This window comes from Sabethes cyaneus, chromosome 1, assembly GCF_943734655.1.
Source record: "Sabethes cyaneus chromosome 1, idSabCyanKW18_F2, whole genome shotgun sequence".
Taxonomy (NCBI): Eukaryota; Metazoa; Arthropoda; class Insecta; order Diptera; family Culicidae; genus Sabethes; species Sabethes cyaneus.
Window position 1 is genome coordinate 35780101 of NC_071353.1, and position 13636 is coordinate 35793736.

At 41.7% G+C, this 13636-nt stretch overlaps 1 protein-coding gene across 4 annotated transcripts; it reads left to right on the top strand.

Annotated features, from left to right (window-relative positions):
* The first annotated feature begins 528 nt into the window (after positions 1-528).
* On the top strand, positions 529-4436 carry LOC128733053 (zinc transporter ZIP13 homolog). Of its 4 annotated transcripts, XM_053826627.1 has the most exons (5): positions 529-620; positions 809-869; positions 2173-2556; positions 2976-3491; positions 3551-4436. In XM_053826627.1, exons 3-5 carry the CDS (start codon positions 2349-2351, stop codon positions 3883-3885), a joined length of 1059 nt encoding a protein of 352 aa, XP_053682602.1. In that variant the 5' UTR covers positions 529-620; positions 809-869; positions 2173-2348; the 3' UTR covers positions 3886-4436. The 4 variants fall into 4 exon arrangements, with proteins under 4 accessions (XP_053682602.1, XP_053682601.1, XP_053682603.1 ...); XM_053826626.1 differs by having other exon boundaries at positions 542-869; XM_053826628.1 differs by lacking the exons at positions 529-620; positions 809-869 and adding an exon at positions 1644-1755.
* The last annotated feature ends 9200 nt before the right edge of the window (positions 4437-13636 follow it).

A 13636-nucleotide genomic window follows, 5' to 3' on the forward strand; every position in this document is an offset into this window, starting at 1 on the left:
ACATAAAAACCTTTTACACACTTTTTGTCAATTTCCTGGTAGTCTGTTCTCTGTGACGGTAGTGTGGAATTTTTCAAATAATTATTCCTCTACCAGATATGGCATCACTGTTCAGAGTATTTTACGGCGATGACAAACAGGGTTGCCACATGCACAGATTATTCTGTATTTAACAGATATTTGTAAGAAATCACCTGCACAGAATCTGTATGCATAGAATACAGATTTTCGCCAAATTACACAGATTAAACAGATTTTCGAGCTTTTACATGAGAGTGAAAGAGACGGAAATAGTACGCAAAATTACTCTCTATCTCTTTCACTCTCATTGTTTTACATTGGACAGATTTTTGCACAGATATTTTTCCTCGCCGTACAGATTGTCAGATTTTTCCAACCAAAAACACAGAATTATATGTGGCATCCCTGATGACAAATAAGCGTAATTTTCTCTCTTTCCTTCCTTCTCTCAGAATTAGATTTGACGCATCAAAGATGTTATTTTGCATTGTTGTGTCAGTCGTGTCGTAAGTGGTGAAAACTGAAAACTGTAAAAGCAGTTGGTTTGATCGCTCCGTAGGACAGTGCGGAGTTATTGGTTGACTAATTCCAATGATTGGGTCTGCATATACTATAGTACCAGTTAAACTAAATTATTAGTAAATCAGCGTTGGGTGACTCAATCTCAGTGAAGATTAGTCGTCAAAAAAGTCAGTAGGCTAGTGCTACACAGCTGATGAGTGTTCTTTGTTTTGATATTAAATCGAGATTTACGAATTTGATTATTATTTTTTGTTCCGGCCAACAGTGACCAGTGATTTTTTCTTCAAAAACAAAAGCGGTTTGATACATACGTCGATAGTTCTAAAGTAAGTATCTGCATTAATTTTGTGTCTTCGAGGTGCTTTAACTTAGTGTCCTTGGGCTATGGGTTTTAATCTAAATAAATTATTTTGTTATTCAACTGCTCATTGACTCTCTATTCGTAGTCAGATGATTGTTTTCGACCTTCAATTTAGCTTGGTTTGGTATCCATTTAGTTTTTTCGATTCTACAAAAAAAAAAATTTTAAATACCTACCAGGAAACATTACAAGTACTGTTGAGTTGGGTGTCGACTATAAATCAAAACAAGCTAGTGCATGAAACATCGATAATACGGTGATTTATCAGTACAAATCATACAAATATACAGCTGATACATATTTAACGCATCGCCGCGAACTCACGTGCAGGACAATAACCCGCCTTCTAAAAAAACTGGTGCACATTGCAAATGCAACGATAAATAGTTTTTTATTATGTGTATGAATTTATGAAGTTTAAGCTATTTCGAGGTAAAATAGAGATTTATTTGAAAAGAAGCTAGTTAAAGTCACGTTGAATAAGAATGTGCGCATTTATATCATGATAGCACAGCAGAGTAACAACCATACGAACCATTTTGCGCACGACACTTATCGTGCATGGTTGGAAAAATAATAAAGCACTAACCAGCAACTATTTATACGTAGCAATAGCTACTACACCTATCACTGCCACTTTGAACGACGTCAAATAGACAAACCGTATGGTTTTCCGTTCGTATTAATAACGCCATCTCATTCTGTGAACAAAGAAGACGCTTTTAACCATGTGGTTGCATAGTAAATGGAGATTTCTGTTTGTGTGTGTACGTTGATTGGTTTCTCAAACAGCTGCTTATCAGCAGCTCACAGTCATCCCGTGCTGTAACTTGTTTTCCAATTTCTGTACGGTAAGGCCTTTGTCTCCTAGTGCGGCGTATGTGGGAGGTGAAAAATAAAACCGGCACAGAAGAAGAAGTTACATTTTTAAGTATAAAAAATATCCTGATTAGGGTTGGTAATATAACTGGCTATGTTTTATTGATTGCTTTTGCTTAACAAAAAAAACTAACATTATCGTCGTAAACTTTGAAGATTTGAAGCTCCACAGCGTCAGGATTTCGGCTCCTTTATCAGTACATTTGGCACCTTTCAGTAGTCGAAAGCATTGCTTTTGTTTTATCTGGTTATTGTCCTGCATACTACATTGCATACTTGTGGCTCTTCTTTTTTCATTGAAAAATTTTTAGGAATGCAGAAACAATAATTCTTTCATTCTACTATGGAACACTAACTGATATTTACTCATATTATTCTGTCCTTTTCAGAACGTATGCCAGCGAATCTTTGTGCATTATGTGCTGCTAAATTTAACCGCATTGCGAACAGTATTGACAAGTGTGAACAAATTTATAGTGAATAGAGGAAAATAAATTGTACTCCGGGCTCGCGAAGCTAGAACGAACGCGAAACTACATAACTGGTGGTGTCGTCTCAAGCAACAATGAACATGTCGGCCGCCTTCGTTGACGAAACATTCGTCTATCTCTACAGGGAAGTGATGGATAACTATATGCCAGCGTACTTTAAGCAAATGGAGTACACCCCGTGGATATTTTCACTGATCGGATCGGCACTGATTGGATTAAGTGGGATTCTGCCACTGGTGGTAATACCCGTAGGCGATAAGGATAGCAAGGACTTCAAAGATCGTATGTATTATTTGACGACCAACATTTCAGTAGGGTTCAAGTTCAACTTGTAATAACACCGAATGAGGGCCCTTTTTTGCCAGCATACAAGAAAGAGCCCCCACACAAAAAATCAATTACAAGATTCGCAACCTAGCAATGTGGTTTGCTATTAGGATATTTTGTCTGTCGTGAGACAAACAATGATAGGAAATTTACAGTAATATTTTACCTAAAATAAACGTTAGACAATTACATTATATTTGCAGCGCTATCTAATTGATCACTATCTCGTACGTGAGCTCTACGAAGGCGCCTACTCGCGATTGATCTTAGTGCACGGTTGTCTTGTTTTAATCGGCCATAAACGGTCATGCTTGCAACCCAAAAAACTCGCGCCAATTAACGCCTGTTTGATAACTTAATTTGCTTCGTTTCAGCTGCCGAATCGAAAACACTCAAAGTTCTGCTTAGTTTTGCTGTCGGTGGCCTGCTTGGAGACGTATTTTTGCACCTGTTACCGGAAGCGTGGAGCAGTGATGCCAATGGTTCTGACGAACACCCGTCGATGCGCAGCGGCCTTTGGGTGCTAGGTGGTGTTTTGATTTTTACAATAGTAGAGAAAATTTTCTCCGGCTACACGAATGCTGACGAAAACAACCCACAACCGAAGTGCATCGAGATTGCAACCTGCTTGTTGCGAACTACCGGCGGTAAATTACCCGAGGGTTTCGTTGGAAGCTGTGGGCAAACCGGGTCTTGCGATATTGAAGATGTGCCAAACGGATGCTTCCTGGCAGGGAAAGCCGAAGAACAAAAGGAATCCGGCAAGAAAGTGGCCGGCTACTTGAATCTGCTAGCAAATTCAATCGATAACTTTACTCATGGTTTGGCGGTTGCAGGATCATTTCTAGTTTCGTTTCGTCACGGCGTTCTAGCGACGTTTGCTATTTTGCGTGAGTTTTCTTCCTGCGTTTTATTTTATAATTGAATCTATTATTGTATTCTGTTGCAGTTCATGAAATTCCTCATGAAGTGGGAGATTTTGCTATCCTTCTGCGATCAGGTTTCAGTCGTTGGGACGCAGCGAAGGCTCAACTATTGACGGCTGGTGCCGGATTGATGGGTGCACTGGTCGCCATTGGTGGCAGTGGGGCTACAACTGCGATGGAAGCACGAACATCTTGGATAATGCCGTTCACTGCTGGTGGTTTTCTGCACATTGCCTTGGTTACAGTACTGCCAGATTTACTAAGCGAAACCGAACCACGGGAATCTGTGAAACAATTTGCCGCGCTGCTGCTGGGCATTGGACTGATGGGCATAATGACAGTGTATCTGGAACACTAAAAAGCATAGTGTTCGTCGGTGCATGATCAAGTGCGTAGGTGGCGATTGAATGGCGAGTTCTTCATCCTCTCATACCCTTCCCCTCTCTAGTCCCAAGGATTTTGAAACGATCCTGGCTTGTAGTGTTACTACTAGTAACACTACAGTATTTGCCATACTCCTTTGCATGTAAGGATAAAAACAAATCAATTCACTAAATTATAGTTATTAAATTGTACGTAATCAACTCAAATTTGTTAAGGTAGATGTTAAAAATACGAATATTCTATATGAGAATAATGATAACGGACGTCCCGTGTCACTTCTATGGACACAGTTGTGATAATGTTGTCAAACAGCAATCAAAACGGAAAGTATCGTGTTTTTTTCGCGTTTGTATATTTTATAGATGGCGTCAGAGTAATTTTTTTCTCACATGTTCTTGTTCGTACATTATTGTACATACTTGTTGATCGACGGCTAATTTTGTAACGCGCTAGCGTTAATTGTACTGCACACTCGGGTTTCCAGCGTGAAATTCCATGTAAAAATAGATATTGAATTCTTGTAGAACAACGCTACACAGTGTTTAATTTTTATCCGAAGTTTGAGTCGTTTCGCAGGGGGTTTAAAAAAGATGTGTATAAACTGGCCTTGCGATTTTATTGGATACGTATTGAACGTAAATCTCGTTTGTAACTTCAATATCTTCTATCTATACCTATAAAGAAGGATTTCTGTCTGTCTGTCTGTCTGTCTGTCTGTCCTGTGTTCCTTATAGAATCAAAAACTACTGAACCAATCGGCGTGAAAATTTGCATGTAGAGGTTTTTGGGGCCAGGAAAGGTTTTAGTGATGGTTAGAGACCCCTCCCCCCACTAAGAGGGGGGGCTCCCATACAAATGAAACACAAATTTCTGCATAACTCGAGAACTAATCAAGCAAATAGAACCAAATTTGGCATGTGGGTGTTTTCGGTGACAAGAATTTATTCTAGGGTAATTTGAGACCCCTCCCCTCTTTATAAGGGGAATTATAACTCTTCTCCCCTTTAAGAGGGGGAGGTTTCCATACAAATTTCCTCATAACTCGAGAACTAATCAAGCAAATGGAACCAAATTTGGCATGTGAAAGTTTTCGAGGGCAAGAAAATTTTCTATGTTGAATTAGGACCCCTCCTCACTTTAAGAGGGGGGGCTCCTGTACAAATGAAATACCAATTTCCTCATAACTCGAGAACTAATCAAGCAAATAAAACCAAATTTGGCATGTGTGTGTTTTTGGAGACAAAATTTTTTTCTATGATGAATTGGGACCCCTCCCCACTTTAAGTGGGGGGGGGCTCCTATACACACGAAATACAAATTTCCTTATAACTCGAGAGCTAATCCAGCAAATGGAACCAAATTTGGCATGTAGGTGTTTTTGGAGGCAAGAATTTTTTCTATGATGAATAAGAACCTCTCCCCACTTTAGGAGGGGGGGCTCCTATACAAATGAAATACAAATTTCCTCATAACTCGAGAACTAATCAAGCAAATAGAACCAAATTTGGCATGTGGGTGTTTTCGGTGACAAGAAATTATTCTATGGTAAATTGAGACCCCTCCCTCTTTATAATGGGAATTGTAACTCCTCTCCCCTTTAAGAGGGGGGGGCTTCCATACAAATTTCCTCATAACTCGAGAACTAATCCAGCAAATGGAACCAAATTTGGCATGTAGGTGTTTTTGGAGGCAAGAATTTTTTCTATGATGAATAAGAACCTCTCCCCACTTTAGGAGGGGGGGCTCCTATACAAATGAAATACAAATTTCCTCATAACTCGAGAACTAATCAAGCAAATGGAACCAAATTTGGCATGTGAAGGTTTTCGAGAGCAAGAAAATTTTCTATGGTGAATTAGGACCCCTCCCCACTTTAAGAGGAGGGGCTCCTGTACAAATGAAATACAAATTTCCTCATAACTCGAGAACTAATCAAGCGAATTGAACCAAATTTGGCATGTGTGTTTTGGAGACAATTTTTTTTTCAATGATGAATTGGGACCCCTCCCCACTTTATGAGGGGGGGTCCTATACAAACGAAATACAAATTTCCTCATAACTCGAGAACTAATCCAGCAAATGGAACCAAATTTGGCGTGTAGGTGTTTTTGGAGGCAAGAATTTTTTCTGTGATGAATTAGGACCTCTTCCCACATTAGGAGGGGGGCTCCAATACAAATGAAATACAAATTTCCCCATAACTCGAGAACTAATCAAGCAAATAGAACCAAATTCGGCATGTGGAGGTTTTTGGAGGCAAAAATATTTTCTACGGTGAATTAGGATCCTTCCACACTTCAAGAGGGGGGGCTTCTATACAAATGAAATACAAATTTCCTCATAATTCGAGAACTAATCAAGCAAATGGAACCATATTTGGCATGTGGGTGTTTTTGGAGGCAACCATTTTTCCCATTATGAATTAGGACTTCTTATCTTTTTAGGAGGGGGGGGGGGCTCCCATTCAAACGAAATACAAATTTGCTCATAACTTTAGAACTAATCAAGCAAATGGAACCAAATTTGGCATGTGAGAGTTTTAGATGGCAGAATTTTTTTTCTGTGGTGTATTACGACCCCTTTCCCTTTTAAGAGGGTGGGCTCCCATACAAATGAAATACAAATTTCCTTATAATTTGAGTACTAATCAAGCAAATGGAACCAAATTTAGCATGTAGGAGATTTTTGAGTCTTGAATTTATTTTATGATAGTTAGAGACCTCTCACCCCTGTGGTAGGGGGATATGGACTCTCATACAAATAAAACAGAAATTTTTGCGAAACTCAAAAACTAATCCAACTCGAGAAATTCGAGACTCTTCCATAAAACATTAATCAATAACAAGACCACAAAAGCTATCTATAGTAACACTAGATCATTCAGGACGAGCCGGTCACGAGTGTTGCCGGTGACCCGCCGTCGGAAGCGCCGCCCACTGGGGGGCTTGCAAAACTCGAGATAGTGACAAAGATCATCCGAGATTCATGATTTATGTACAACACAGGTTAATTTGTGGCAATACGAAGTTTGTCGGGTCAGCTAGTATATATATGAAAATGCTAGCTGGCTTATGCAACAACACTTTATGCTTGCTTACACGAGGTGCCAACTGGGATGCTAGTAACCAAGGGAAGATTGGGTAATCTTCAACCTTCTAACAAAATGGCACTTCAGGGCATGTTTCCCGTAACTGCTACCAGTGTTGTGAGCGGCGCTGCAATTACGTTTTCAGGCCGTCCATAATTGTAATGAGCTTTTGAGCATCTGTTCTTCATGTTAGGAGCGGCTCAAAACTGCATCTGAACTTCGTGTTGGGGCGGTTGATCAACATTCTTTTTCTCTCAGTTTAATAAGTATTGCTCAATGACCCTACCTTACTTCTGCTCTTTCCCCTTCACGTATCTTCTCATTCTGGGGCAGGGATGGTTCGATCACTTTGACTCAATTTTGATTCATTTGACAGTACCGTCTCAGCCGAGTCAAATATAACAATGTTATGTATGGGACATTTGTGGAACTAGTTCTAATCTACAACTAAGTGAACGACTAAGTGAACATTCATTTAGTCACTAATGAGATACTAGCATTGTAGCGCCGTAACTACAAAAGATACAGCAAAACTTTGTTCAGCAAAATTATAAATAATAACCTGTTCTACAAATGTTCCATACATAATTTTGTAATATTTGACCCTGTTAAGACGGTACTGTCAAATGAATCCAAATTAAGTCATAGTGATCGAACCATCCCTGCTCTGGGGTACTACAAAACACCTTTAATTTCATTGCTTTCTTCTCCCATTTCATTCGTCCATTGGAAACACTACCATTATAAAAAAATAACTATAAAGGTGAAGATAACAAACATGATGGTTGAGTCTACACCGATCATCATGCTTGTGCCAGGGTGGGACTCGAAATAGTGCTGTACACGATAGTGCTCCGGCGAAATTGGGGGTTGGTACCGCAAGCCCTGCAAGCCGTCACCACAAAAAAATCACTACACAAAGAACGAATATCAAGGAATTTTGGATCGGAACTAACGCATAGAACAGCGAGACGATAACGGAAGTGGAAACTCGGGATGTGGAATGTCCAGGAATATGATCGTACGCAGGACTTCTTCCATCACAAACTCCTACAGAACTATAGTTGTTATTCATTAAATCGGTCAGGAACACAAATTGGCAACGTATTAATTGACTGCCGGCACTTCACAGACATCATTGACACTATTAGATCCTATATCGAAGCACTAACGTAAGCTCGGACCACTGCCTGTGCCCAAAATCGGACCACTAGATGCGCCAATTACATTCCGTTGCGAACAACCTTCGATTGCAGAGCAAGTAGCGGTAACAGAAAACATCCTCGGGTATTTGGAATGGAATCAGTGGAACCACTGGTAAATATGGCCACAAATCCAAATCTGCCTGAAGAAAGAGCGCTGCCTAGTGGAAGAGGAGTGTGGACAATTGGAGTAGTTGCATCGTACTCAGAAAACGCGAAAGTTCTACGTTCTACCAGAAACTCAGCGCATTCCACAAAGTCTTTGTGCCGCGAGCCGATATAAGTGGGAATCAGTATGGTAGAATCTTCACATACGATTGTCGGGTGACCGAAACGTGGAAGCAGCATTAGGACGAGCACCTGTATGGCAGTACCATGGCAGCAGAGAAAGCAATTTATCGACGCGATAAACGCTCCACGCACCAGCCCCAACGGTATGCGCAGTTAAGGACGCCATATATCAGCTGAAGAACAATAAATCGACTGGTAAGGACGGCATCGGAGCGGAGATTTTAAGATGTTGATCGACTTTAAAGCAGCATATGATACCATGAACTGCAAAAAGATTTGAAAAATCATAGACAAAAACGGCTTACCCTGAGAGCCCATCAGACTGATTGACAATTGTTTTTCGAAAACCATAATGGTCGAATGGCGGGTGTAGTGGGTTCGAATCCGGTTATAATCTCTGATTATAGCTTCCCATTGTACACCTGGCGAAACTTGGGAGACTACGGTGGGCCGACCACGTCGCAAAGGATACCGGACGACCGTGCAGTGAAATCCGTTCTCTTCAAGAACCCCAGCGGCACCAGGACTAGAGGGTCCCAACGTGCTAGATGACTCGACCAGGTTGAAGCCAACTTGCGTGTGTCAAGACGCGCAAAGAATTGGCGACAAATAGCCCAGCACCGAGTACAATAGAGAGGAATTCTTAGTACGGCAAGAGTAAGCCGGCTCGCAGCTGCCAAACTACTATGGGCTAATTCGGGCTGAGGCTAGGAAGTATAATAATTAGTAAGTAGTGCTGTGTGCGGATTTCGGATGGAATTATCAAGTGCATTCGAATCCCGCTACCGCGGCACTAGGTGAACTACCCCGCAGCTCGTAGTATTCAAAATAATTTACGATTCTGAGGAACAAAAAGCGTCAGGAGGACGGAGATAGTGAAGAATTTGAAAAACTAATCCAAGCTAGTAACACGCGCAAATTCCACGAGAAGGTGAACCAAACTCGCAAGGGCTACACATCGAAACTTGACATGCGTAGAGACGAGGGAGGGAATCTAATCACAAACAAAGTTAACCTAGGAGTGCCAACGAAAGATAGTAATGTCCCAACAGCTGATCTCCAGTAAGTCAAACGAGAAATCGGGTTTCTGAAGGCCAGCAACCACCTACCAGCAGAACTTAATAAACATGATCGAGAAACAATGACAACGGGAACTACAAAAAGAATGATCTGCTCTACTGCTGCAACTGTCGCGCAATTCACCTAATGGTGACTAGTGGGTTGCTCACGTCAAGTTGACACATTCGCTCTTGATTATTGTTGTACAACTGTAAAGTGTACGCGGGCAAAACTTCCAAAAGCCTTTATTGCTGGTAAACGCCGCCTACAACGTACTCTCTCATTCTATTACACCGGTTGTCACCGATAGCACAAGGTTTTATAGGAAAGTATAAAGCGGGTTTCATGGGAGCTCGCGCCACTGCGGACCAACTTTTTATCATCCGACAGATCTTGGAGAAATGTTGGGAATACAACGTGCCCACGCATCACAGCTTTCGATCACATCACAGCAACACAGTCGATCGAGACGAGCTATGGCAAATATTGCACGAATACGGGTTTTCGGACAAACTGAGGTAACTGATCAGACGTTTGATTGAATGATGGCTTCGAGACGCGGCGAGGGTTGCGACAAGGTGACGGCTTATCCTGCATGCTGTTCAACATTGATCTTGTGGGGGTGATCCGACGAGCGAGTATCGAAACGAGAAACTCGATTTTCACCAACACTAGCCAACTCCTAGCCTTCGCAAATGACTTTGATATCATAGCCAGAAACTTAGCGACGGCGAGGGTAGTCTAAACCAAACGGACAGTGGCGTCTAAGAGAATTGGGCTAAAAATAAATGCGTCGAAGACCAAATACATGAAAATTGATATTTTCCTGTCCACGTGGTATCTGGATGGCCCCAAAGTGTGCTATTTGGGTATCGAGGTCAGCATGTCGGTTACAGCCATTGCTCTGATCACGTCGCGACGAGTGTTCAACAGGTCAAGATCGATGAGTCTGCAGCGTTGTTCATAGCAGGACAGCTGAAAAGGGTGTTCCAGGGCAATCTCCGAAGTGCGAAATGTATGAATCGGCGCTGCACTGACTCGATTCGGTCAACTCCATTTTGGTAGTAGGGACTCCACACAGAAGCGCAGTACTCAAGGTTGGACCGGACAAGAGCGCAGTAGAGCTTTGAGGTAGTAGATGTCGTCGAAGTTCTTGGCGATCCGCATGATAAATCCCAGATTCCTACACTGCCCATGGATGCATAGTTGACGTAAAAACCAAAATGTACTTTTTCGGTCCTCTTAACTATGTTGTTCACATGCCTAATACTCAAACAACATATGTTTGTTCGAATAAATTCGAGAAATTTAGGAAAATTGAGTTACTCTGCTATTGGTTTCGCGTAATGCTAATGGTTGACGTAATTCCTTGCATAATCAACCAGCATAGTAACCTATTTGTGTATGTAGCTTTACGCCAAGTTATGGGAATAATCGTTCAAAAAAAGTCTGTTCACTTAAACTGGCGTTCGCATTTTTTAAACACAATAAATGATGAATGAATCATAAAACCCCATCAGTCCTGTTTTGATTAATAAACTCTACTAAATTGACAGATTATTCGATTGAAAAAGTTTATAGCAAAGACTAGGGTAGATGATCCATTAGTTGCGCCACTAAGCACAATATACCTTCATTTTGCTTGTTTATTGAGGTATATGCTTCAATTAATGCTTGTGGGATATAAATTTATCAAATACAAGGTATTTGTCACAAGGGAAGACAGTTGCTTTCGTTGTACGAGAAGCTTTATAAAGAAAAAATGAATTTTCCGATTCAATTATATTGTACCAAAAGTTGCGCTAATGTTTCCTTAATTAAGTTTGATGTTCCTTTAATTGTGGTATTCCATATACATTGCTAGGTTGCTAAGTGAAAAAACATCGTAGCAAAACTATAAATGAGCGCCTATAGTTGTGCGCTCCAACTGCACGTTGGATTTTGTAAAATTGGCATTTTAGCAAATAATGCTTTAATTTAATGGTGTAGTCTAACTACCAATACTTCTAAAAACCTGTTTTATATAATGAATGTAATTGTTTTATCTAAAATGCTACGGTGACGAAAATGTGCATTAATAATAAATAGTAGCGCAACTATTGGCACTACCACAACTATTGGATCAAGTACCCTATATGGCTTTAAACGTTTTTCACGATAAAAATGCGTTTTCTCAACAATCATGGTGCTGGTCGTTACGTCGACTATGCATCCATGGGCAGTACAGGCCTTGTCGACAATATATGCGATGTGCTGTTTGAAGTCAAGCTTAGAGTCAAGCAGTATTCCCAAGTCTTTGACACAATTTTCGCGGCGTAAAGGCACGTCACATAGCATGTAGAGGGTGACGTCACATAGGAACGAGAGGGTGCACCGCTTGGGCATAAAGCCGTGTTGATCGTCTACGACATATTGCTTAAGGAGTGTGAATACAGGTGCATACACGACAAGCTCGAACAGTTTTGATATTGAGTATGAACAGGAAACATACTGATTGACAAACTGAACAGGTGGCTCATCGAAGCAGCACTGTTTCAGCAGAAAAGGCGGAATACATTCCGGTCCAGAAGAACGAGAAGATTTTAGCTTCGCGGCGGCTGATATGACCATCGCGTCGTTGATGGAAAGGTGAGTTAAACAATTACTAAGTACGGGGACGCACTGGACGGCTGCGGAAATTTCTTCTCTTGTCAAGCTTTCGTCAGTAAATACACTGGAGAATTTCTGCGCGAATAGTTGGGAAACCTGTTCTATGTTGCTGGCAGTTTCACTACCCAGGAACATTACCGAAGGAAGCCCGTTGTGCTTCCGCTGTTCGTTGACGTGCTTCTCAAAGGATTTTGGATTGCTTTTCAGTCTGCGTTCGATGGTGCTCAGGTAGTTCCGGAAGCAGGAGCGACTCAATCCTTTGTAACGCGTGTTGATCGACAAGTAGTGGTTACGGAGTGGCAACGTACTATATTTTGAAAATTTTTTGAGAGCGATCTTCCTCTCGGATTTCAGATGTCGTAGCGTAGCGTTTACCCATGGTATCTGCTTCAGAGCGGGCATGGTTCTTTTTGGGACATGTCGATCTATAGTGTAGTTCAAGATAGGTAGTTGTCCGGCATTCTAGCAACATGTCCTGTCCAGCGTATCCGTCCAGCTTTAACCGCTTTCTGAACACTGGGTTCGCCGTAGAGACGCGTGCGAGCACGTGGTTTATTTTTCGCCTCCATACACCGTTCTCTTGCACTCCGCTAAAGATTAAACCAACGACACTAACTAATTACGTGAAACGTGTGTCGCAAGTTTAATGATGACAAGTTCTCGCGAGCTACTGAGTTGCCATGGCCAATCTCTCAATTCAGAACTCTAGCTAAAGATGGTATTTAGCTCCCGCCGTTCGAAAACTCCGAGTGCTCGTAGGTCCTCTTCTAACAGTGTCCACGATTCGTGCCCGTAGAAGACAACCGGTCTAATTAGCGTTTTGTACAATGTACACTTTGTACGGGGGCTTAGATGGTTCGACCGCAAGTGTTGGTGGAGTCCGTAGTAGGCTCGACTTCCGCTGATAATACACCTTTTAAACTCATAACCTTTATTGTTGTCCTCTGTTGCCAGTAAACCAAGGTATACGAACTCGTCGACTACCTCAATCTCATCCCCGCCGATTACCACGGTACTGCCTAAGCGGGCCCGGTCGCGCTCGGTCCCGCCCGCCGGCATATACTTCGTTCTAGACGTATTTATCTTCAATCCAATCTTCTCTGCTTCGCATTTTGGTCTGATGGGGATGCCGACAGCATCCACGTTGTCAACAAAGCAAATAAATTGACTGGATTTATTGAAAATCGTGCCCCGCATTTCGATCGCCACTCGTCTCATAACACCTTCAAGCGCAATTTTGGATAGCAGGTAGAAAAGACCATCTCCTAGTCGAAGTTTCCTGCGAGATTCGAATGGGTCCGACAATCCACCCGAGATTCTCACACAGCGCTGGTTTCCATCCATCGTAGCCATGATAAGTTTAGTAGACTTACCCGGAAAGCCGTTTTCGGCCAAAATTTTCCATAGCTCTTATCGGTTTACGCTATCATATGCGG